At 39.3% G+C, this 25,317-nt stretch overlaps 3 protein-coding genes across 10 annotated transcripts in view; 2 read left to right on the top strand and 1 right to left on the bottom strand.

Moving 5' to 3' along the window:
* Positions 1-665: 665 nt before the first annotated feature.
* On the top strand, positions 666-8,492 carry TRAPPC6B (trafficking protein particle complex subunit 6B). 2 transcript variants are annotated; one of them, XM_013185627.3, is made up of 7 exons: positions 666-861; positions 941-1,008; positions 1,985-2,102; positions 2,733-2,816; positions 3,292-3,385; positions 3,905-3,953; positions 4,608-8,492. In XM_013185627.3, exons 1-6 carry the CDS (start codon positions 781-783, stop codon positions 3,934-3,936), a joined length of 477 nt encoding a protein of 158 aa, XP_013041081.1. In that variant the 5' UTR covers positions 666-780; the 3' UTR covers positions 3,937-3,953; positions 4,608-8,492. The 2 variants fall into 2 exon arrangements, with proteins under 2 accessions (XP_013041081.1, XP_013041080.1); XM_013185626.3 differs by lacking the exon at positions 4,608-8,492 and having other exon boundaries at positions 667-861; positions 3,905-4,082.
* Positions 6,291-14,668, bottom strand: GEMIN2 (gem nuclear organelle associated protein 2). Of its 4 annotated transcripts, none has more exons than XR_007161749.2 (10): positions 14,265-14,668; positions 13,267-13,351; positions 11,985-12,074; positions 10,512-10,571; positions 10,232-10,342; positions 9,592-9,636; positions 8,777-8,845; positions 7,341-7,691; positions 7,069-7,127; positions 6,291-6,736 (listed from the first exon to the last, which is right to left on the bottom strand). XR_007161749.2 is itself a non-coding variant. In XM_013185624.3 (10 exons), exons 1-10 carry the CDS (start codon positions 14,414-14,416, stop codon positions 6,697-6,699), a joined length of 822 nt encoding a protein of 273 aa, XP_013041078.1. In that variant the 5' UTR covers positions 14,417-14,668; the 3' UTR covers positions 6,291-6,696. The 4 variants fall into 4 exon arrangements, 3 of the variants coding, with proteins under 3 accessions (XP_013041078.1, XP_047915637.1, XP_047915638.1); XM_013185624.3 differs by having other exon boundaries at positions 7,341-7,451; XM_048059680.2 differs by lacking the exon at positions 14,265-14,668 and adding an exon at positions 13,773-14,183 and having other exon boundaries at positions 7,341-7,451.
* Positions 14,669-14,839: 171 nt separating this feature from the next.
* SEC23A (SEC23 homolog A, COPII coat complex component) overlaps positions 14,840-25,317 on the top strand; it is a 28,626-nt gene continuing 18,148 nt past the window's right edge. The window contains exons 1-11 of one of the 4 annotated variants that reach the window (XM_013185620.3): positions 14,840-14,981; positions 15,188-15,358; positions 16,599-16,966; positions 19,214-19,455; positions 20,707-20,764; positions 21,011-21,097; positions 21,716-21,952; positions 22,057-22,136; positions 22,945-23,089; positions 23,438-23,596; positions 24,402-24,517. In XM_013185620.3, the coding sequence (XP_013041074.1) occupies positions 19,235-19,455; positions 20,707-20,764; positions 21,011-21,097; positions 21,716-21,952; positions 22,057-22,136; positions 22,945-23,089; positions 23,438-23,596; positions 24,402-24,517 (1,103 nt within the window). In that variant the 5' untranslated portion in view covers positions 14,840-14,981; positions 15,188-15,358; positions 16,599-16,966; positions 19,214-19,234. Of the gene's footprint in view, positions 14,982-15,187; positions 15,359-16,598; positions 16,967-17,084; positions 17,238-17,442; positions 17,586-18,206; positions 18,350-19,213; positions 19,456-20,706; positions 20,765-21,010; positions 21,098-21,715; positions 21,953-22,056; positions 22,137-22,944; positions 23,090-23,437; positions 23,597-24,401; positions 24,518-25,317 lie in introns of those variants that run through there. The other 3 variants (XM_048059676.2, XM_048059677.2, XM_013185623.3) reach the window with 3 other exon arrangements.

Below are 25,317 nucleotides of genomic sequence, written 5' to 3'. Positions count from 1 at the left end.
CCGCCCGCAGCCAATAGAAGGGCATGGGCCGAAAGGGAACGCCCCGCGGGAAAAGCTGGCCGCACGCACTCGCCAATCATAGGGGTCGGAGGAAGATTGACAGCGACGTAAGCCAATCGACGGAAGACTCCACTTGCCAGCTCTACGAATCACCGAGCGGGGCCCATCAGAGCGATACCGCTCTCGGCTAACGAGAACTAACAACGTCACTTTCTCGTGGCGGGGGCCAATCGCCTCTCCCCTAGAGCGGCCGCCGTGTCGGGCGAGCCAATAGGCGCGGGCGTTACTGAAGGGCGGCCGCGAGCGGGCTGGGGGGCGCAAGGCCTGCCAATGGCGCTGTGGTGCGGGTTGCGTGTCTGCGGTTCAGCCCGGCCTCAGCGCCTGCAGCGGGCGTCAGCGCCCCGTGGGGCCTCGAGAAGCCATTTTTGAGAAAACGACCCCAAAACCACATACAAAATTAATAATAAAAAACATAAACATAATTTTTTATTAATGATAAAAAGCGTTCTCTGCCTGTCTCTGACTCCCGACCCCCGTCAGCAGCGGGTTCCCCCCGGGGCTCCGCGCCCAGCTCGCTGCCCCCTCACAGCCCCGGGGCTGCGGGCGCTGAGGCGGGGGTTGGCGGGCGGTGCGGTCCGGTCCGGCCGCGGGGCGGCGCCGCGGAGGCCGGGCGGCAGCCGGAAAGGGCAGGGCGGCGCTGCTCGGAGGGGCCCGGTAGCGGCGGTGGCGGCGGCGGGGCCGTTGCCGTGGCGCCGGGTGCTTGTGAGGGGGGGAGCGGAGATGGCGGACGAGACGCTGTTCCTGCTGCTGCACAGCGAGATGGTGGCGGGGCTGTACCGCGCCGCCGAGCAGGGCGAAGGGGTGAGCGGGGACGGGGACCGCATTAAGGGACCGGCCGGAGGCGACGAGGAGAGCGGGGCTGACGCCTTCTGTCTTGCAGGAGAACGGGCGCTGCACCACCAAGCTGGAGAGCATGGGCTTCCGCGTCGGGCAGGGGCTGATCGAGAGGTGAGCGAGGCCCTGGGGCTGCTCCCCCGCCTGCTTTCCCCCCTGTCTCCCCGGCCTGCAGGGGCCAGGAGGGTCGGCCCGCTCGGGGGAAGCTGCTCGCTCCCTCTGACAGACCGAGGGTTGGGCTGCCGCTGTGCGCCTCCTGACGCCTCGCTCTTGCTGGCGCCCCTGTTCGTACACCACGTTTTTTGTGTATTTCTGTCATGGAAACAATCACACAGAGTACGCGGTTATTTATAATCCTTTTAAAGTGCACTTTTTGTTTGTAGGCCTAGTTATTCTGCGTGTTTCCTACTTCTGGTAGGATTTTTTCGTGATTGTTTCTATTTTAATTAATCTTAAACGTAATTTTATGAATGGCTACTCCAGGATTTTCTTTTTCTGAAGCACTCCCAGTCCTTGGAACTTTGTGACCACCTCCTCACCTCCCTGAGCCCTCTTGGGATGCACGGTGGCTTGCTGCACACCTAACTTCAGCGCCCTTGGTCTGGGGTTGTGTAGAGGATCCCAAGCTCCTGAAGTCATATTTTCATTGACCAAAGTGAAGCTTTAGTGCCAGATAAATATCCTCAAGGAGGATGCAGGGGGACAATTCTGAAATGAACAAGGGAAGGGTGGTTTTTTTTGTTTTTTTTTTTTTTTGGGAAAGTGGAACTAGTTTTACATGTTTGTTCCTATGTATTAGTGCTTCTTTTGGTATTGAAGAAGCCTTTCCAAACAGTAGTGGAGGTGTGAGCTGTATGTTTCGATAGTTTATTGAAGATAAACATTATGAAGTGTTCTGCGTCTTTCTGCGCTTCAGCTGTCTTTAATGATCACATTATTCAAACGCGTCTTTTCTGCTGTATTGTTGCAGATATTAAGATAACACCGTGTTACTCTTAAGTTATACATGAAAGCTGAGCAATGCTAGAATGATACTGTCAAGTTGTTGGGTGTACCCTCATTATTGATACGTTTCTCACTTCTCTCTTAGGTTTACAAAAGATACTGCCAGATTCAAAGATGAATTAGATATTATGAAGTTCATTTGCAAAGATTTTTGGACAACTGTGTTCAAAAAACAAATAGATAACCTCAGGACCAATCATCAGGTAAAGTGATCTAGAATAAGATTTCCGTGACAAATACTGTTTTGAATTACTACGGCATTTTCTGTTTGTCTTGCTCTAGAATTAATTACCTGATAAGAAAGCCCAAATTCTCTTTATTTATATGTTTTTTTTAAAAAGCATTTCTCAAGGTTCATGTTGGTGTATAGTTGGAGAATACAATTTAATAATTGTTTATGATTTATTTATTGCCACTGTTTGAAAAGACTAAATGCTGTCAATTTCATATGCACTGTTGTGGAGTTAGAAACTGACAGGACAGTAATGCTTACAGTTAATTAACACATACAGGAACTTTTTCATGCATCTCCCAATACACTTCAGTAGAAAACTAGTGTGGGAAAATGATATTGCTGCCTTAACATGCATTTAAATAGGATGGATTGCATTTAAATGTATTTAAATGGCCGCCTTTAAGTAATTTTCATTTTGAAGAATATTTTCATTTTTCAGTGGTTTAGACAGTTATACACTGCTGAATACAACCGTATACAAAATAGCTGAAAAACTTCCTAAGGTTTGCTTGTTGGTGACGTTACGTTGACTGGTAAAATTCAGACTACATGTTACCGGATACTCTACTGAAAACTTTTTTTTTTTTTTTTTAAACAGGGTATTTATGTCCTTCAAGATAATAAATTTCGACTCCTGACACAAATGTCTGCAGGAAAGCAGTATTTAGAACACGCACCAAAGGTACCCTTTGTTTTTTCCTTGGCATCTATGAGTTTGATTTGAATCATCTTGATTTATTAACTTGAAATTTTGTAGTTGGGTGGATACAAACTCTCCAAAAGGGAAGCTGAACTTAAGTCTTCAAAAACTGTGTTTTTTTTTAGAAATGTATCTTGTTTCAGAACAGTGGTTTTGATCTATGGTTCAAGAAACAGTAATAGCGATTTTGAAACTTGCTGTTTTCATGTTACTTGAGTTACTTGATGATGTGAGCTAGCCTGACTGCAAGTGGAAAGTCATTGAACTGGTGTTTGTATTTTGTGTGCAGTTAGGAAGAAACTTCTGCCATTGTCACAATGCACTGCTAGAGGATAGCAAAACCTCCATAATTTTATATTGTCAAAATGTTAAATCTTCAGTTGATCATTACTTAGTTTCAATCTTTTGCATCAAGCTTCACCCTTGAAACTTCTTTAAAATGTAACTTTATATTTAGTTTTTAGCATTTACCTGTGGACTAATCAGAGGTGGCCTATCGAATTTGGGAATAAAGAGTATTGTAACAGCTGAAGTTTCATCAATGCCTGCATGTAAGTAGTTCTCAGTATTCAGGTTATTAGCTCACTTGGTAACTTTCCTTACTGTCTCGATGACTGTGCTTTACTGTTACGATAACACTGATGGAGGGTGAATCTCCATGACATTAAGTGGAAAACCAAATTTAAAAGTTGTGTGTACATTTGGAAGCAACAGATACGTAAGGGTATAATCCAGAAGGCTACTGGAGTAATTGAAGATAAAAACAACTAGATATGTGCTTTTTATTTACAGATGTCATTAAGAAGGGTAGTAACCGAAATCCATTGTGACTACACAAGCTGATTAAGATGGTTTTGAAAATTTGCATAGGCCTTGCAAAAAAATTTAAATTTAGCTGACAAAACTGATGTAACGTGGTACATGCTTCAACTTAAAAAAAAAAAATTCAGTAGGAGTTAATTGTTAAATTTAAATCATGGCTAGGTATTTCACAATTGAGCTGTAAGATTGAAATTGGAAAAGTAAATCTAATGTTGACACTTCGATCCAACTTGGCTTTTTCTTTGCAGGTAAATTCCAGGTGATGATACAGAAGATGTAGAGCACATTCAAATCTGGGTATCTACCTTAAAAATCCTTTGTCTGTGGTTTTGGTATCTTGGTTCAGCTTTGTATGTAGCTTGTAAATTATAGCAATGTGCAGCAGAATTCCAAAATATAAAATAAATGCTCATCAAAATAATTTAACACTATCCTCGTATCTTGGTATGAAATCAATTCTATACCAAGGTATTAATGTCCATCATGTTAAAAACTGTCTACTCAAAAGTTTCCAACAAAAGATTTCTGTTACCAGAACAGACTGTATGCATGTTTTAAGAGCTGACTAAAAACCCAATCAAGACTCAATTGGAGTAAGAAACTGTGTTTTGCGTCACCTAATGTGAATGCCAAGCTGCTGCCTTTCTGTATGCACTCTTAACTGTGAGGCAGCAATTGCTTTTGTATTATTCCAAGGAAGGAAATATCACAACAGCCTTCACTAACAGTGTTCAGTGGAGGCTTAGTTCTTTTATGGGAATGATATGGGGCAGTAGAAAAGAACACTTATTTCTACAAAAATAACAGCATATCCTCCCTCCCTAAAAATAATAGCTGTTTTTTGCATCAGAATTTTACAGACAAGGTCATCTACTACTCAGCAAAGAAGGCAATTTGTTTTAGCCTGCTGTGCATAAATTCAATATTAACATAATTGTTTTTAATTGCTAGCTACAACTCACTTCTGTAATGAGTGTGTACAGGAAGATGATTAGGCCTGCAAGAAGCTGTAAAGACATCACCAAGACTCTTGAGGATATTGGGGTTTGCTAGATACTACTTGTTACAAGATTTGTATAACATTACATATCTTGCTGTAGGTAAGCATGAAAACATCTTGGTTAAACTTTTAATGAATTTTGCTGTAAGACTTTTCTGCTGGCAGGGTCAGGTCTTATACTTGCAGAAATGTGAGAATGCCTCAAGATACTGAATCAGTTTCTGCTTTGAGACCAGTAAATAACAGGATAGTTATAAAATAATATATTTGAACAACACTTTTGTCTGTATTAACTACCTTCTGTGTTGGAATAAGTGTATGCTGTCCAATTGCATGGTTGGGCGGGAACAGTGGAAGCTGTTCTTCCTCAATCTCTAAGGGAGGTCTGAAGTTTATAATGGATCGAGCCTTTTCCGGATAACTGTTACAAGCTGGCAAGCTGTATATTATAAACATGATAATGAGGGGCTTATTATACTTGAGCTTAATATGTGACCAAGTTCTGATCTTTTCATGTACTGTGAATGCTAGTTCAGATTAGTTGTAACTGAAAAATTTGACAGTTAGGAAACATCTGAAGGAGAACTCAATCTAGCAGAATACTGTCCCACTGTTTGTAGACCTAGCAAAGATAAGAGTAACCAGGGTGGCTGGTACTCCATAGAGATCAGCTGTGTGACTGAAAATACTGGGCTCTTATACAGGTAGTTTACAGGAAGGCTGCGATTGTTGTCCACCTATATGATTCAGACTCGTTTGAAATTATAAGGCTAGAGAATTAGCTAATTCTTGCTGAGTGCATTTAGTGGGTTCTTCAGTTGCCAACTCACCCTGCTTTTAACATGCTAAAACTATTACTAAAGGGACTTGCACTGTGCCTCATAGATGGACACTTCAATGGCACATTTTAGGCCTATGCAACATGGCAGATATTCCTTATCGGCACACAGAATCATTTTGTAATTTGCTTCTCCAGAATTAAAATTATAGTAGTTGCTATTAATGCACTTTCATTTTTCACTTGACAGTCGAGATTACTGTGAACAGTGCCAATAATTCCAAGACGCATTAAAGGTTTATCAATAACTTGCTGTGCTTAATGATCTGTCTTTTTTAAATAGTCAGGGACTCAATTGACATCTGCTTCCTGTATATTGTGAAATTCAATACTGTATATTGTCTGCTGTTACCAGCAGAATTCAGAGTTCTTTTACCCTGGATTTTACCAGAAAGTCATATATGTACAAAGCAGATGCTAATATTCTTGGCAAATCACTCCATGTTAAGTATGTATGAAGTCAAATAGGTGAGCTAATGTGTTTGTCAAGATACTAGACAGAAAATATATTTGTTCGTTCTGTTTAATAAATGCTTCTATTAAAGAGCATTGAATACAACTGTTCTATTTTCCCAGGTTTCTGTAGCCGTTTACTAAGAAGTAATGAGTATTATTACTCAGGAAGTCTTATATATTTTACTAAAATAAGTGTTTCAGTAACTCAATGGCTATAGTTGAACTGCTTAGCAGAACTTAAGCTCAGGAATTGATGCCTGAAAAAACACAGTCTCGGTTGTGTAGGCTTTTATACTAAGGCAGTTTTTAAATACTATGAAGAATGAGAAAAGCCACAATATTTAAGAACACTTAAAATATGCTTCAGTTTTATTAAAAAAGCCCTCGAGGGGTGTGTGTTAGATAAAGAACAATCATCTGTAATGTAATGTCTTTTTTTTTAAACTTAGAAGTCTTTATCTAAGGCAGAGTCCACAGGAACACTCAGATGGTAGAAAATTCTAATGGAGAATGTAGTTTGCTGAGACAGTAGCTTGAGAGACGATGACAAACACTTCACTGACCATTTTATGATGATGATACTGGAGACACTAACAATCTCATGCTAAAGATCACCTTAAGTTATTCTTAGCTGTGCCAAACGTGTTGTTACGTTGAGGGTGTTCTGAAGGGTTTGTATTGTACTTCAGGTCTGATCTGTGCAATGTCTGATAACGCTCTTTATACCACGGCAACACAAGAACAGTCTAGGAGGGTTCATCAGCTAAATCACGTTGATCAAAATACCTGGTGGAGAGAAATGGAATATGGTGAGAACCTCTAATGCAACGTACTCCTTACTTTGCTTTGAGTTGTTAGACCACTTGCTTTCTAGGTCTTATTTTACCTTTTCTGTCATATTTATAGCTTCATGGTTCAGGGAGCTCATCCAAGGAAACTGTCGGTTTTACTTACTTTGTTTTACTCTTAGGTTTAGCTTAAGTCCTTTTAGCTAACTATGTTTGCTACATACACCCAGAGAACTTGGATTGACTTCCACTTTAAAGGAATCTACGTTAGGCCAAGGGTAACCACACATTCATTCTGGACATATGTTTTAGATCTGTAACTTGCATTACCTGCTAACTAAGCAGATTATCAAGTTCAGAGCAGATACTTGCTCTTCGTTCTTGTTCTCCTGAAAGAGAAACAAATACCAGAACAGTTCTTCTGATAACGATGTCCAATAGAAAAATGGTTATCTGTCGTGTTGTGTGCTTGTAATCATCCCTTCATTCTCAAGCAGGTTTCAGACGTGAAAAAATACTTACCAAGACTTCAAGAGGTGAAAAATCATTTTCTTAACAGTTTGCTAAGTTGAAACAGTCCTCTGCACAACATTAAACCTTACCTCTAGTACTCTGACTTCTGAGCACCGTCTTGCCAGCTGTCGAATAAGGGAGTGAGCTTCAGGTAGCAAAGGCTTTTCAAGGCATGCCAACAATGCATAAAACCACCTACCCTGTGTGAATTTTAATAAGAAATTTTAAATTACAGGTATTTCTTTAAGTTCTACACAAGGAAACTTGTTATACGTAGCAGGCCTGGAGCATAGGTCTCAAAAACCTGTATCTGAAGATTCCTTTAAGTGTTGTTGCCAGAACTGAGGAGTTTGAAAGCCAAATTAGAGACTGCAGAGTAGAGTCTTGTGCCTGTAGACAAGCTTCTTGTGAACAGTAGTCCTGGATTTCCTTCTATTTTTCTGGAGTAAGATATAAATTAATACAGCTTCCACTATTAATCTGAAGGAAGCATTTAGTAATATCTAAAGATATATAAAGATTACATAGCTATTAATTTTTATCTTTGCAAACTATAGAAAAATATTCCTGAAGAGTGAACATATGAAGTCAGATCTTTATGGTATTAATGCAGTTAGGTCAGACTTAAGATTTATACCACTGTGAAAATGTGTTCTTTGCTTTTTAGTTCACTGAATTCTACTGCATCCCTACAAACCTAAATTTTGCTACCAGTCTAACTCCTTAAACTAATTTTAGTGTCTAGTGGCTCTCATTATGAGAATAAACTAAGAATCAACGTGCACATCCTCTGCAGCATAGTGGTCACTAAAGACAGAACTTGAAAAGCTTTTAAGCAACTCAATATTTTTGAAACTGTGTTTAGTATTATCAAAGTAATTTTGTATTACTCATTTACTTTGTGGTACTGAATGAGATGCACCTACCACGGTCTTTTATAGGTAAGATGACATTACACAGCTAGTTAATCTAGTTTTGGCCAACTACATGGTACTGTACCCCATCATTCTTTTTTTTTTTTTTTTAAATTAGATTGGATCTGTTTCCATGCTAACACAGGTAAGCTTTCTGGTCTGTGCTGCACATGGGAAGATTAAATGCATCTCTTCCTGCAGACTACCATGCATTTCCCAACTATAAAATGGAGGTGTTGAAATACAATGTGCAGCACACTGACAAATTAATTGGTCAGACCCAAAGCTGCTAGACTCTGGCCCTCTTCTCTCCACAGCACTAATACTCCTCTGACCTTGAAGATTAGGGTAGTGTGGAAAACAAATGAAAAGGGGGGGGTTTAGCAATACCTAAAACATCCAAATCTGTTGTGTTTTGAATTAGCCTTCCAAAAAGTTGTGTGAATGTTCAATCTAGTATCTAATCAAGTGAGTTTTGAAAGCAACTGAATACAGTACGTCCATCTAGAGATCTCTTTAGAAACTAAAATAATTTCAGGGAAAACAATGCACAATTGATCCCTTGTTTAAAGCAATCACATGCAAGTAGTTAGAATAAATTAAAGAGTTACCAGTTCAGGAGTAAATTTTTTCTCTCCAAACCAGATTATCAGGTATTCTAAGACACTGGTTACTGTTGCCTTCAAAAGAGGAACAGAAAAAGACAATCTAATATCTGCAAAGTTTTGTTTTGCTATCCTTCTACCCAATGGATTATACCATATAAAAACAACTGTGATTTTTGTCTTTAAATACAGACATTGCACATTTCCACTTGACTGTAATTCTACATGGTATTTAGTTCAGGTTAAAATTAGATATAAGGGTGAAACAAGTGTTATAGCAGCAGTTCCTGACAAAAGGTTTTTAAAAAAATAAAGACCCCCTATATAAAGCAATTTTCGGTGTTAACAAAAAGTTATGGATAAATAGCTACAAATTAGAAAAAAAAAGACATCACACTGACTGTTTCTCTATAAGGGTGACTAGTGAGCAACATAGTAAACGGGTTTCTTCTAGTCTTGCAATGTATGTAAGAGTTGGCAATCAGCCTGAAGAACTGCACTTAAAACACTAAAGGAGAAATCTTAAAATACTCTAAGCCCCTAAAGGGGCATTCAGCAGCAGTTCAAACACTAAAATGCTCTATAGAGCAATTACAGCAAGAAAATACACTTACAACCATTCATGGTATATGTTTACTAGTAAAATTGTGGTTAAAGGTGAGATAATGATCAAGTGTTTTCCTTGTAAGTGTACATTGAATAGCAGTTATAATAAACAATTACTTCCTCTAACACAGAAACAATAGGTAAGACTTATGCAACAGATGGAACATGGGAAGTAATAACTTAGGCCACTATGCTATTCTAAGAGGTAGGCTTACCTGATTCATTCTGCTTACAATACTTAGCAAAGGAGGAAAGCCCACCTGAAAAAAGTCAGGTTGGAAACTGTTTATAATAATGTTTCTGCATTTAAGTTCTAAATTAAAACAAAATTAACATTTTAATATGACATTCAGACATTTGTAAAGATTTCGAATTCTATTCTGAGCGTTGATATCTATGGAAAAAATATTCAGGCAAGTTTAAGATAAGGTCCAATCAAATTTGATATCAAAACACTGCTTTTGCTGTTATTTGTAAAGCTTTTTTTTTTTTTTATATATAAAGATGCAGTGAAGGGTGAGTTTATAGAGTAGCGCATACGAGGACAGGAACCACATTCACAAAACACTAAAGCAGACTATGGAAAAAGCTTTCCATTCATGTCAGCTAGCAACAAAGTAGTGTGTTTTAGCTGGGAACAGATGAGGGAACTCTTCCTACTTTTTGACTGAAGGGATAGACTTGTTCTCTGCTTCACTCTGCTTCCACTTAAAAGGGAAGAAAAACGGGTCTTAACTGGGCTCACAGGACGGTCTGCCTTTTATTTAGCACAAATTAGTAATAAATAGTAGCATTGTTTCTGGTAGTTATTTGTGAAAATAGCAGCTGAAAATTAGATGGAACTCCTATACTCACCTTCATGTAATCTATTCCTAGATTTTCATTATCAGATCGTGAATCTATTTCTGAGTAGACTCTTTCACCCAGGCAAAACTTCTTCCATCCTTCTTCATCCTCTAATTTTGGCTGAAGTAAATAAAAATAAATTAAAACTGAAATATTGCTGTCTTGAAGACACTGAAGAACGAACATGGTAATACTCACAAGTTGTTGCATTAAACGGTACAGCAAGATTAACCAAACAATTAAATTTAACGACTAGAAAAAACACAGAACTGTTATGAATTCTACTCACCATATTAACATTGCTGTCCAAATGTTGTGACCGCCAGTGATTTCTATGCTTGTTCAGACTCTGAGTAATTAAAACAAAGCCAAGTCACAGTTTAACTTCACAGTTATCTCCTAGCCATAACTGCCCTTCATTGTTCCTAATCTTCATAAAGAAGTATTTTTATGATGTTCTATACATCATTAAAGGCAGTACTGGCTAAATATTCCTCAATCCTCTTAATATAAATGTAATTGTTACTTGTACAGGGTTTTTTGAAGCAATGTTAAAGCTGAAGGAATTTTTAAGACTACTGCATAAAGCTTTAAATTGAAGTAGTAAGCTCTTCTAGTCTTACAGATTTTTCTTATGCTTGTTATTACCAAGAGAAAAAAACAACTGGATTAGCCAAAGAGCAAACAAAGCCAATATCCTGTTTCCAACAGTGCTCTGTATCTGATGCCTACAGAATTGCGAATATACTTTCCTCGTATATTTCCTCTGACAGGGATGCCATATAAAACATATTAGAACGTAGAAATTGGCCTGCCTAATGGTTTTCTGTATTGCAGAGCAAACTTTTGATACTGGAAATATTTTTACCCAACCCAACTTTACTCTAACAGTAAAAATGACCTCTAAAAATGCTGTAAGTAACAACACCTGATGCATTATGTGACAAGTGACTTTTGATGGCCTTTTCTCTTAAGTATTTTCTAGGATATTCTCATATTTCATCTTAATTTTGGTACAGGTGAGAGGACAATTAACTTGTGCATAAAAGAAATATTTTTAGAGTGAATGTCTTTAAATGTCCATTTCTTTAGCTCTGCTGAACTCTAAGATTGTGCCTAATACACAGCATGCAATGTAATACCTTGTAGAAATAAGAGCTAGTTCAGTTAGTGTTTGCAATATAGATGCAGTAGTACACATTTCCACCTTCACTGATTTAGCTCCCTGAAAAAACAGTAAATGAGCTCATACAAAGCTCAATGCCACAGCAGCTTCAGTGCAATTCAGTATCAATGCATTGTAAACATTCCTTCAGCAGTACTGGAGATGTACTTTACACACGTCTTTATTATCTTTTGCATTTCACCCTGTTTGAACTGTGGATAAAGCATACTGTGGGTACAAATGCAATAGGAAAGATTTTGTCCTCCCTCAACTACTCTATATCATTTAGTCTAAACACAGCCAGATATTTATGCTATGTTTGAAGGAGATTTTTTTTTATTATTTTATTTTTCAACATGACACTCAGGACACAAATTTCATCAGAAATTTAAGAGTCTCACAGTAGATGTGCACTTTTTTTTTTTTTTTCCCAATTCCAGAAGTTAATACAGTTGCCTAACAACATCTAGTATAGGAACGTTATGATTTGTGGTAGATAAGATATAAGGTCGTTCCCCAAAAAGCACGCGTGCTCTATCTAGACAGTGCAAGTTGAAAACACCCCCCCCACTCTCCCTCACACACACCATTTTGTACCTGACGAACGGCTGAGAAATTGGCTACTTGCTGCTGCTGCCACTTGAGTGTTGGAGAGTATCCTTCAGGAGCAGGCTGACATCCGGAAATCTAAGGAAACACTGGCAATAATTACAGTGTAAAGAAAGCTTTATAAAAAGAATCCTTAAGAGCAAGAGAATCAGTCAAATTTACCAGCAGATAAAAATAGGATTTAAGTACTCACTTAAAAAAAGGTAATTTCATGACAACATGCAAGACTGATCTGACAGTTGGTCTAGACAAAATTTCTATTTGACTCCTCTTCATATGCAAAAGAAGGAAAACCAAGCATTCAAAGCATGCTGTCAAAGAATTACTTAAGGTCATCTTTTTAGCACTTGTTCTGCCTTAAATTCCCTGTTTATGAAAAGGAAGGTGCTGTTTCCTTATCTTGGGTAGATGCTACAAATCTTAGGAGTTCTGTTTGCTCAGATACTAAGTTGAGCAAGACAAAAGACTGAAAAAATATGTTTTAGGAAATTAACTCTGACAGTTGAGTAGATATAACCTCTTCAATGATTAGCACAAGAGAATTACTGTAAAGAAAAGTCTTTTTACAATTTTTTAAGAATGCCATTATGAAGAGAGGAGAAAAATGATGAGAATGGTTGCAAGTTACATGGTCATATGCCAGTATTAGAAACTTTTATTGAGGAATTTAATAGTTAAATTTCAGATGACAAAGTTTTCATTAAAGACAGACAAACTTAGTCACTTGAACTATTTGAAAGCAGGTTAAAAAAAGACAAACAGGGCAACATGACAACAAAAATCTACTTGTAATGGTAAATCCCAATAAAATATTCCACCAAAAAGGAAAGATTTGGTGCTAGAATTTCAACTTTAGTAAACCTTAGATGTATTTACTATTCTCACTACCTCACCCTAGATATATATTAGAATCCAAATATAGGCATGGCTATTGCTTTCTTCCAAAGCTTATGCAGATTGTATGATAAAGTATTTGTAAAATTTAATGCAACATCTGATGTCCTCTGGCTGTAAAAGTGTGTTGTGTATCAAGTGGTACGGATATTACCAGTTTAAATCAGTTACAAAGACTGCTGTCATCCAGGAATTCAACAGCTATTTTCTAAAACCCAGAAATTCAATTTCATTCTGTGTGTATTTTTAAGTTCCAGCAATGCTATTGTTTTATTTTTGCCAACAGTTCCCCCAAATTAATACACACATATATTAACAACTTCCCTCTACTTGTTCCTGAAAACAAAGCAAAAGGTGTAGAACAGCCCAGACTTACTGAAATGTTTACTGTCTGCTTCTTTCTCAATTTTTTGGGGTCTATTTGTGCCACGACCACATCTGGGCATCGAGCCGCTTCAATCCTACAAAATAAAATCGGGAGTGCTGCATTACTTGCGTCACTGTAACAGGTGGTTAGATACTGAATGTCCCTGAGATATGGCACTTACACAAATCTTGAAGTTTGTAAAGAAAACCAAACAAACTACTGGCTGTACACGCAATAATTACAGAAGGTTCGACTTGGAACGACAGAGCAAGTGTTCTGAGTTTACACACAAAGTACTCTCAGTTTACACGCGACGGCACTAGCGTCCTTGAAGCTTGCTTACTCCTCAGCCGCCCTGAAGCGGGACCGCGCATCCCACGGGGAGATTTTGGGATGCCAGCGGTCAGGCAGCGGCCCTTGTCTGCCTGCGGCGAGCCGAGCACCACAGCCCCCCCGGCTACCACAGCCGCCCAGCCCCGCCGCCCCCCTCGGCCCTCCGAGGCGCCGCCACTCACTGCACCCGCCGCAGGTACTCCTGCGGGGTCCTGGGCGGCACGCTGGGATCGAAGTCCTCGGGCAGGTCGCAGTCGCCCACGGGCAGCAGCCGCGGCATCAGCTCCTCCACCGCCGACTCCATGGTCGCAGCCGCCCGCGCTCGGCTCCGCTCGGCTCCTCCTCAGCGGCCGCTCTCGCGAGAGAGCCGCGGCTCTGCGCCCGCAGGGAGGCGGAGCGGCGGTGGGGCCTCGGCCTGCCCGCGGCCGGGGCCGGTCGTTAGGAGCCGCCCGCCTCCGCGGGGCTGCTCGGTGAGGGGAGCCCAGGCCTGCGCGGCCCCGACAGCACAGCGGGGGAATTCAGCCCCAGAGCACTGTAGGAAATAGCAGTGCCGGCTTACTGCCCGTCAAAGCGGGCCCCTTCCTGTGCCGCCTTGTAAACCTGTAATAACCGCTTTTAGGCCCTGTGCTTTTCTCAAATACCTTACTGTTTGCAAGTGGTTCTGTCAAACTCACCCGTTAATACTTAGTCCACCTGTGGACAGGCGGTAGTAATAAGAATTAACCCTTCCTTGAAATGCTTTGAGATCCGTTGGTGAAATCAGTTGTCTAACAGTTAACTGCTGTAAACGTAGACTGAGTTCTGGAAGACTCGGGCAAGATGTCATTTTGTTGCTGTAAGGGTTTATCCAAATACTATTGCCTGGCAGTGTCCATACCCCAAGTCAAAGTCAAGGTACCATTAGCACAACAGTGGGTTACTCTGTGCGAACCAGATAAAAAGCAGAAGAATAATGCTGTAACTGTTTAAATAATTTGGACTCTATGTTATTGAATTCAGCTATACAAACTTTCAATTTCTATATTATTTTTTCTTAATAATTCTTAATAACATGCCAAATCAGTTTAGTGCTACCCACAGCCCATATAGTAGATCAGAGTAGCTCTAAATAGTTCTAAGTTTTAAAAAGCAGTATTTTTTTTCTTTTCTCTGGATTACCAGAGTTCTGAACAAACATCAACCCTAACTCCTCCTCTCCGCTGACTTTTGTTTGTTTTAAGGTGTTTCCAAAACCACATACCTGTAACAAAGAGTTTTAATGCTGAAGTCCGGATCTAACATCCTGGTGGAGTATGTGACCACTGTAGCCATCACTTGAAATAAAACCTGCTAACCTAAAACCACAGTGATTTCTCTGGGAAGGTTGACCAGCAGTCAAGGAAAAATCTTTGGTGAGTCAAGCTGTAAAAAGTTATCTTCTAAAACTTTGGTAATATTTAGAACTTATTTCTTTTTGTGTGTTGTGAAGTCAAGAACTATGAACAGAACAAGATGCCAGAGATACAAACGTACTTTAAATATACTTCCTGTATTGAGATTTTTTTTTTCTGGAACTTTTGATACTGTTTAAGCCAAATAACAATTTAAATTATTACAGATAGTCTTCCAAGGACAACAAAATTGTTTCTTAGAAGTTTTACCACAATGTTGATGCAATGGCTAGTCAATATGATTCACTGGAAGAAGAGGAAAAAGAAACTGGAATGGAATACTGTTTCTTCTTCTCAGCAGTCTAGACGTTATGGAAGAATACTTTCCCAAAAAAAAGGTAAGTTGCCGTCAGTGGATATGCACTGCTGACTAAAAAAAATCTAACTCATAAACTAAAAATTCTTCATTAAGAAAAATAAAATACTATTGCTGTACAAACTAATAATGGCAGATAACATATTTTCTCAGAATGTGTACATACAGTATTAGGACCCAATTTTCTGCTCTATTTTATTGCCTCTCTTTACTTTTCTGTGGTTTGCGCCATCATGGCAGCTGCAAGACTTAAAGGTAATTTAGAACATTGGATTGAGTCACTATGTAATGAAATTTAATTTCGCTAATGACTGATTAAAAATACTGTATACCTTTTATATGTACTATAAACTTTCCAGTTCTTCTGACTGATTAAAAATACTGTATACCATCTATATGTACTGTAAACTTTCCAGTTCTTCCTTCTTCCCTTTTAAGCATTTTCAAATGTTTCAGCTGTCTCTTTTTCTCTTGTTGTCCATAGATCTCCTACAGTTCTGACTTTGGGACTTGTGTCTTTTCATTGCATTTTTCTGAAAATGTTCAACACAGTACTTGATTACTCTTGAAATTATAACACTGAATTACTTTCAGTGCATCTGTTTGAAAGTCATCCTGTTTTTTTTTCTTTTTTGCCAAACTGAGGAGGTTACATGTCCTTGGCAATCTTCAGTTTAATACTCCCACAGCTGGTAGTGAGATTCGAGGATGTGGAATTTTAAAATCCCTTCAAGTTTTGCTTTTGTTTATCTGCTCATGTTTCTAGGCTAAAGAGGACGGGCAAATAATATCAGAGAGGGTAATGGCATAGAAATTCTATCACAAAAATATTTGACATGTAATAAATTAGGATAAAGATGTTTTGGTTGTTCTTTGGTTGATGGTCATAGCATTTTCAGAGTCACTGTGAGGGAGGACGTGGTATACAGCAGAATGTTTCTCTGTCCTCCCCCTTGTCTGTATCACTGGCACTAGGATTTCTCAGGATCCTAAGACAGAGGCTGCTGTTTTTGCCTTTTGTGGCAGGCTTGTTTAAAAAGCCCTGAGACCTAGATATCACTGTAACTTGGGTTTTGTGGGGAAAAAAAAGAAGAAAAAAAAAGAACAAAGCCAAGACTGTATAGTTAAGTCTACATGAAGCTTTCTGTGCAGATATTAAATAAACATATGTTCTATTTCTAAATATTTCTAATTGTCAGATGGAAATATCTCATGATGAAAAACACCAGAAATATAATTTCAATATTTTTTTTTTTCCTCAGGGAGTCTGATAAAAAAAACCCTTCCAGATTAAGAAGTTGACACAAACACGTGGAAAACGGGTGACATACAGAGTGAATTCAGGGACTCTGAGAAGCTCGGCTGGCTTGGTCCTGGGGATTTATGCCAGACCCTAGCAAAAAAGAAGACAAGCGCGGCGAGGTAACGGAGAGGTAGATCCGCACGCAGGTGGAGGTGCGGACACGCAGCGGCCTCAGCTACCCGGTGCCACGAGTGAAAGGGAGAGAAGGCCAAACTCCCTCTGGCGGATAGATGGATGCATCATTTCCCCCTCACACTTCAGAGGAAGATCTTTAAAAGAAAGCTGCAAGCCGAATGTGACTTGGAAAACAAGCAGCTCCTGAGGACGGTAAGGCGAAGCACAGCCGTGCGGGCTGCCTACCCGCCGCCCCCGGCTGCTGGCCCGCTGCGGGCAGAGCCAGCCCGGCCCCACCGGGCGCAGACGGGGCTGGGGAGCGGCGGAGCTCAGCCCGCCCCTGTCCCGGCCCGGCCCGGCCCGCCGCTCTCTGCCCCTTGACGTGGCGGGGACCCTCCCGTCAGCCATGTTGGCTGCGTCGGCAGCGCTGCCGCGGCTGCGTGCGGGAGGCGGGGAGCGAGGCGGGAGGCGGCCGGGACGCGGGGTGAGCGGGCACGGCGGGGCGCCGGGGCTGGAGCCGGAGCCGGGCGGTGGGAGCGGGGGGCACCGCGGGGAGCCTCTGTGGGGTTTTGGGGCACCCCTGGCCGGCTGCTGGGCCGGGAGCCCCCCCGTCGTCCTCTGAGGAAAGGCCCCGGCACCCGCTGAGGTGGAAGGTGGGGGAAAACGCTGCCCCGGGGACTAACTGTGGTGCCCTCAGAGACGGCTGAAGATATACAGACGTCGTGCTTAGGCTGGCCTTGGTGCATTTGGATCTGTTTATTATTTTATTATTTTTTTAGGTGTGTTATTATGTACCCAGATTGGTTTTAAAAAGTCTAACAGGACTGGGAAGGTAGGTTTGGCTGATGGCCGTGTGAGTAAATATGTGACAACTAGATTCTTATGTTGTCACTTTGACCACTTGTGGTTGATTTAGATACGTATTAAATCATTCTCCTCATACAGACCTCTTGGAAATGAATAGATTTGTATTTGAAGTGCTAATGTCTGTAGAGAGAAATGTTTTGGTTTTGTATGTGCTTCTAAGGATTAGTGGATATTATTTTGGTGACCGTCTGTACTGGGACACATTTTTGAGTGGCGTGTAAAAGTGCTGAGCTTGAAGCAAGAGCATTTAGAATAACCTGTTTTGAAGAAACTGCATCATTACTGTTTGCACTTCTAGAACAGCGATTTAAAATAATGTAATTTCAAAGTAAGGTATTTCAAAACTGTTCATCCAGCTATATGGTAGCTTTATCCATACTGAGTGGTGTGTCAAGCATGTTTGATATGTATAGTGGTTAGAAAGTCCTAACTGCACTCTTGCATCCAGTCAGAGTAATTGCATCAATACTATTACTTACCTGAGAATGAAACCTTTATACTCAGCTTGTGACTTTTTATGCAATTCAGGTGTGGCTTCTTTGAGTGTGATACAGAGTGAACTTGCTATGATGCAGGAGTGGGAGGTAAACAGCCTCAGCAGTGGGAAGAAACAAGCCAGGAAGGATTGATGGGTGTCTTATCCTGCAGCCCAGCTGGAGCAGTGACACCCCAACACTGAGCTGTTGCTGTTCAGCTGCTCTGAAAATCTGTTTTCAGTGGTTTTCTGAGGTGGGCAGTATGTGTTTTGTGATTCTCAGGCGGATGAAGCCTTTGTTAGGTAGCCTGTAGATCAGGAGGGTTTGCTGTTCTGGTCTCATGTCAGACATCTTCACGGCTATCCCAGAAAACATAAGATGAAATATGTAAGTGTTCATGGCTTTTATAAAGGAAGAAAAGGATGGAAGAAAAGATGGAGGAAAATTTGATTATTAGCAGGTTCTGCCCTCTGAATAGGTAATGCCTATTAGAAAGTAACAGTATTTAACTCATTAAATCCAACAACTCTTTTCTGTATATACATGTACTTTATTAGTCACTGCACAGTGGTGTTTGTACGTTGCCCTCCATGGTGCAGTGACTGATTAGTAAAAATAACGTTCATGTAAAGCCATTTCAGATGTAGCTGGATTAACATGTGGAGAAAAGACTTAAAAGTCCAGTACAGGAATTGGGAATTCGTGTTGGAGCTGGAGCTGGTGGACTTTGTAGCAGATTCTTATGAAATGGCTGAAGTGGTCTCTGAGTTGCAATTTTCTCAGTTGTTTTAGGAGATAATTTTAAAAAGAGAAATGATTCAGTTATTCGGTTTGTGCTTATACCTAAGGCTGTTCCCTCATGCGTATTGTTGTACCACTATCCCATTTTTCAGGGATAGCGTTCCTTCACCTGTTGCATAGAGCAGTGATGGATTTCGATGTATTAGCAAAGAAACTTAATAAATTCTACATCTGTTTCACATACATACGTTTCTTTCCTGTTTGTTGCTTAAATTAAGAACCAATCAGAAGATGACTGTCATCAAGTACATCCACTATTTAGTATTTGCAATGCTTGTGTTTCCACATTCTGCTAACGGTTATCTTTTTGTTTTAGTGCTAAACAGAGAAGTTGACCATGACAACCTTCCTGGAATTTATCCAGCAGAATGAGGACAGAGATGGAGTTAGATTCAGCTGGAATGTTTGGCCTTCGAGTCGACTTGAAGCCACAAGAATGGTAGTCCCAGTGGCTGCCCTTTTCACGCCACTGAAAGAACGGCCAGACTTGCCTCCTATTCAGTATGAGCCAGTTTTGTGCAGTAGGACCACGTGTCGAGCTGTTCTGAATCCCTTATGGTAAACCTAATATATTATATCAGTATCTTTCCTTACAAACCAATATTTAGAATAGTGCCAGCTAAACTGTGCAAAAGATGCAGTTTGCTGGAGTTCAAATATTCCTCACGTCTGTATACAGTTCAGACTTCTAGATGTGAAGATCTATAAGCATAAACTTTTAAGGTGTAACGTAATTTAAACATGGCTTTCAATTAACTAATTGTTTCAGCGTACTTCAGTACATTATTTTTCTGGAACTATGTATCTTGTGAGTTAGTATATTACTGCGTTTCACCTCTAGGAAATCACTTGGGTGAAAAGTTGTGCTATCTACTTGTAATTATTGGGCCCTGGTATAGTTTAATTTGCAAGTAAAATAAATGACGTTTCTTACTAGCCTTAATTAATTTGTAGACCAAAGCAAGTTAGGTGATTTAACTTACCAAAACAGAAGCTAAAAGAAGATGTGATAGATAAATAAATAAATACACCAGAAGCAGGCCTGAAAGAGGGTAAAATCAGAGGGTATCAGGCTAGATAATCTGCAGCCCCTTGAATTAGCATAGCTCATTTGATCTTAATAGAGCTGTGTATGTTTACAGCATGCTTGGATTTATGGAAAGATTTAATGATAGATTTAAAAACCTTTGCTATTTTAGACAGGAGAAGATGCTTCCTGTCTCCTAGCAAGAAGTGTACCTTGAAAACATATAAAATTTTCTTTCCCGTAAGATGTGAATAGGACTTTGTAAAATACCCGTATGGCATGAAGATACAAGTTGCATTTTTTAAAGCTATTTGAATGCAAACAAAAATGTAGCTGAAAGGGGCTTACCCTTTGGAAAAAAATCTTCTTTGCACAAGAGAAATAGCTGTCAAGTTGGAACCTTTTTATTAGGGCATAATATATATACAGCAGAGTCCCAGACTCTTAACGGGCATAAACTCAGAAAAGAGAAAAATGCAAAAACAGAGGCTTAGAATGATTTCCCTAAAAACATGCAGAAAAGGTCTAATAAACACGCTGACTGTGTATTCGTAAGTTTCTTACTTGCTCTCATTTCTTGAAGACCCTTATTCCTCTCTAAAGACAACAATTTGCCTGGTATGTGTGTAAGACTGAATTTTATTTTGAATTTTTAATGGGGGTATTTAGGAAGAAGCTTTTTCAAAGCCGGTATGTTTTTGAAAAATTAAATGTATTCTAAGGTCATTGGAGGAAAACAAATTTTTCATACAATCTAAACTTTTCTTACTGTATTTTTACAGCCAAGTGGATTATCGAGCAAAACTTTGGGCTTGCAACTTCTGTTACCAGAGAAATCAGGTAAGAAAATGAAGCATTCATTTTGTAAGGTGAAAGTGAAAAATTCTCATTTTTCAAATCATAGCTGTGAACTGAAATGGACAGCGAGAACACAAGTATGTAATTATATCATCAGAGATTGCATTGAGATTTTTTTTAATGACAACAATAGTGAGCTTCTGTTGTGGCGGCAAGTAGCCCATACGTATGTTTTTGCTGAAGTTATAGTCTTCTGTGTATACTTAATGTTTATGTTTTTATTTGCAGTTTCCTCCTACCTATGCTGGCATATCTGAAATGAATCAGCCAGCTGAACTTTTGCCGCAGTTCTCTAGCATTGAATATGTAGTACAGGTAAAGTCATTAAATAAAAACTTTAATATTATCTATAAGCTAACAGTGTACAAAAGGAATTAATTTTGATTTTATTTCTTCATTGCATTTTAATGACTGAGTCTATATGTGCTTGTTAGTAGATTGAAAGTTTGTCATCAATTGGAAATGGAAAACCTAAGTTTTTGTCAGAACACAAGGATAGCTAATAAGATTGCTGTTTAAAAAAAAAATGAAAAAGCAAAAACTGAAACAAAATGAGGTTTCTTTTAAAGACGATATTTCTCTTAGGTATTTCTTTAAGTTTCTTCTTAAACTAGGAGTTTAATTTGTGTTTGTGCTGGGGGTTTCCTTACTGCTGCTGCTAGCTCAAACAATTTCGACACAAAGGATTTTTTTTCATAGTAAGCATTTAATTTTTGTGCAGAGTTTATTATGATTTGGATTTTGTTCCCCTTCAGCCTTGGATACTGATTACTACTTGTGAGGGAGGAGGGAGGTAAATTAGATGGAACACTGACGTTATTGGTGTGAATAAAATAAATAAACATACATAACATGTACTTTATTTGTTCATTTTTGATCCTGTAAATATTGCAAGATTTGTTTTTCATGTGATGATATTTTTATTCCTTAAAGCGTGGTCCTCAGATGCCTTTGATATTTCTTTATGTTGTGGACACATGCATGGAAGATGAAGACTTGCAAGCTCTGAAAGAATCCATGCAAATGTCGCTTAGTCTTCTGCCACCAACTGCGTTAGTGGGTCTCATTACCTTTGGGCGAATGGTGCAGGTTCATGAGCTTGGCTGTGAAGGAATTTCCAAAAGTTATGTCTTCAGAGGAACAAAGGACCTTTCTGCAAAGCAGCTTCAGGTAACACACAAAAGCAAACAAAAAGAAGTTACCGAGATGATGATGAACTTCAAATAGTTTGCTAACAATTTTTTTTTACTGAAATCTTACTTATTTGACTGCAGGAAATGCTAGGACTGACAAAAGTAGCTGTTTCACAAGTCGGTCGGGGTCCTCAAGTGCAACAGCCACCACCTTCTAACAGGTAATGTGCTTAAAACATTTAAAAACTCATCTTGGCTATACTGATTTGCTGGAAAATGTATGTCATGTGATAATGGAAAAAATCAACCAAGAGTTGAACCTTCTGGTTGGTCACAAATTCACTTGGAAACCGGTGGCTGTAGCTTGTTTCTGTCCTGGCAGTTTGTACTGGGAAGAAAAGACATAAGGTGTGGTAGTCAAATTATCTAGATGACATTTTGGAAATGTTCTGAGAATGTGTTACATAGTTATTTACAGATCTGTAGTATGCCTGTGTCCCTGTTGGTTGGTATGCTGGAAGGTATTAATGGCTGCTTCAATGCCTCTCTTTATGTCAATGTCCAGTTTTGTCTTCCCTTTTTCTGTATTCTGCTCCTCGCTCCTCCCCTATTGTCTCTCAGTTGGAAATTGTTGGCTGTTGTTTGACTCTTGTGAGAGAAATTCTTTATGTGTTAATGTTTATTCTGATGTTTGATATATATTTTTTCTTTCACTGAAGTAGCAAAGCTTGTTTCTTTTTGAAATTCTTAGGTGATTATCTGCTGTGTTCTTTTGGCTAGGCATGGTTCTTTCTGGATAGTGGCTACATTTCTAAGTGAGCAAATTTTTGTTTTACAAACTTTTTGTTGAACTTCTTAAGTTGAAAATTTCCCAAACTGCATTGTCTTGGTGAAGCAGAGGCATTGCTCTGAATCCAGACTAGAATGTCTGATATTGCTAATATGTGTCATCTTTGTTGCAGGTGAGCAACTGGTATAATTTTTATATTAAAATTACAATCTAAATCAATTCCATGTGTTTCTTTCCAGATTTTTGCAACCAGTGCAGAAGATTGATATGAATCTTACTGATCTTTTGGGTGAACTGCAGCGGGATCCTTGGCCCGTTCCACAAGGGAAAAGGCCCTTACGTTCCTCTGGAGTGGCTCTTTCTATAGCTGTAGGACTTCTTGAGGTAATAGCTTTAACTACAGTTGGGCTAATATGTAAATAGGTATCTTGTTGTAGAAAAGCTGTCCCAGTCAATATGTAAAAGCTTTAGTAATTGTTGCATGTTAGATTAGTGTGATGATTCTGATGAATATCATCCCATACATGCATAGCAGCATATTGCAGGTGTTTAAATATACATTTTAATGAGGCAAGTTTGAGACTTTGAATTAGCAAGGAATGTAAGGTTTTGGAGAAAAAAAATACCATTATTTTTAGAATCCTATTAGCGTGGTAAATACGTGTATAGCTATTTCTTCTGTTCAATTTGTAGCAAAAACTGGTGGTTTCATTTGTCTGTTATTTCCTGCAGTGCACTTTTCCTAACACCGGTGCACGTATAATGATGTTCATTGGAGGACCAGCTACACAAGGACCTGGGATGGTTGTAGGGGATGAACTGAAGTTACCTATAAGATCCTGGCATGACATTGAAAAAGACAATGCTAAATATGTTAAAAAGGGCACTAAGGTAAGAGAAGATAATGGGTGATGTTTTATGCACTTTAAGTAAACATTTACATTGTCTGGCACTGTAAAATACTGTTAGTAGTGGTAGCAAAGGTGGGAATTGCGTGTTTTTGTTAAAATGTCTCTGAATGTCTTCAGAAACTTCTCCAAAAATGTCAGTATATTGACTTAGAACTCTGTCCAGCTCCTATTAAAGTTCTTTGGAGTGTTTCCCAGATTTATCTTGGTGCAGATTCATGTTACTAAATGGGATATTTAGAGTGAGGCTGTCTACTTCTAAGACAACTGCTCAAGAACATCTCTGTAGTTGCAGGGATGGTTAGTCAGTAGTGTTTAGGCCCGGTTCCCTTCATCCTAAATGTACATTTGGGCAGGTGAACTTCATCCAAAACCTGGTGAATTAATCTTGACTGATTATAATGAAAGCCAAATTATTAGCTCAGTCACAGGCACCTGTCATTGTAAATGCTTGAGATTAGAGAAGTAAATTCAGTTCTGTGATTTGGATCTAGTCATTAACACACAGTTGAAAAAGAAAAAAATCAAGGTAATTTTCTACTTTAAGTAGCAACTATTGGTCTTCTAGGGTGCGTCACGTTCTCAGCTGGTCAGAAAATAAAACACAGGTGTTGAAATTCCAGACTAAAATTCAGGAAAAAAAATAATCTTTTATCTTTTATTAGAATATGATGTGAGTAAAGTCAGATAATGATGTTCTAGAAAAATTTGTGGAGTCTAGGATTTAATGTAAAGATGAGTGTTCACATCATAAATTGCTATGAACTGTATTTTCATCTTGGATTTAGCATTTTGAAGCACTGGCTAATCGGGCTGCAACAAATGGTCATGTTGTTGACATATATGCATGTGCATTGGATCAGACTGGTCTTCTGGAGATGAAGTGTTGTCCCAACTACACTGGGTATGTGCCTGTTCATTTTTAAGTAGTATGTGAAGATGCTTTTTTTTTTTTTTTTTTTTACTTTTTTGAACTATTTAACAGGAAAACTTGGCAAAAACATCCTGCATTTTTTTTCAAACTCCGATTTACTGTGATGGTTGCATTTGTGATGGGATTTGTCACCATAACTGTGTTTATCAGAAGGCTTTGTATTGTTTTTCTTTCATATGATCTGCCTGAAGCCTAAATAACGTGACTATCTTAAACACTTTATCCTATGTACTGGTGTGTGTGTGTGTGTATGTAAACCTTAGGCTTCAGTAAAGATAAGGACCTGTTATGCTTTTTCTTGCTGTTCAGAGTGGTACAAAACTGTGTTATTCCGTCTTGTTTATGCCCTTCTTCTAGATACTGTTGTACATGACTTCAACTGATGTCTCAGGTGATTATCAGGTTGCATAACTGATACGTCTTGTTGCTCCTATATTTTGTTCCATCTATCCAGTTCTGTGTTTCACGCATGCTCTTGTATTCCTCCGGCGTGTCTTGCCATCTGTTCATTTTAATCTGATCAAAGCAAATTCCAGTCTTTCTCCTGAACCAGTCCTGTGTTTACTGTCATTGTGGATGGCACACTCACCCTTTCTGTTATGCAGATCTACAGCCTGGGATAGCTTTTGACCCTTGGTTGTATTCTAACCACCTAATTCATTTTGTAAATCCTGCAAATTCTTCTTCCATACTTTTTTTTTTTTTTTTTTCAAACTGAGTTTCAGGCCAGCTTGGCCATGCAAGCCAGTGCTAAATAGTTTCTTTCCAGA

This window comes from Anser cygnoides, chromosome 5, assembly GCF_040182565.1.
Source record: "Anser cygnoides isolate HZ-2024a breed goose chromosome 5, Taihu_goose_T2T_genome, whole genome shotgun sequence".
Lineage (NCBI taxonomy): Eukaryota > Metazoa > Chordata > Aves > Anseriformes > Anatidae > Anser > Anser cygnoides.
The sequence above is the reverse complement of the archived record's forward strand: the minus strand, read 5'-3'. Positions and strand labels throughout refer to the sequence as shown.

Excerpts from the sequence above, each read along its gene's own strand:
- TRAPPC6B (XM_013185627.3), top strand. The coding sequence starts at position 781 with ATGGCGGACGAGACGCTGTTCCTGCTGCTGCACAGCGAGATGGTGGCG. Across the intron at positions 862-940 it reads CCGCCGAGCAGGGCGAAGGG|GAGAACGGGCGCTGCACCAC; the intron begins GTGAGCGGGGAC and ends TCTGTCTTGCAG. Across the intron at positions 3,386-3,904 it reads AGTTTCATCAATGCCTGCAT|GTAAATTCCAGGTGATGATA; the intron begins GTAAGTAGTTCT and ends TTTTCTTTGCAG.
- GEMIN2 (XM_013185624.3), bottom strand. The coding sequence starts at position 14,416 with ATGACATCTTGCCCGAGTCTTCCAGAACTCAGTCTACGTTTACAGCAG. Across the intron at positions 10,572-11,984 it reads ATTTCTCAGCCGTTCGTCAG|AGTCTGAACAAGCATAGAAA; the intron begins GTACAAAATGGT and ends TTAATTACTCAG. Across the intron at positions 9,637-10,231 it reads TAGGAATAGATTACATGAAG|GTGGGCTTTCCTCCTTTGCT; the intron begins GTGAGTATAGGA and ends GACTTTTTTCAG.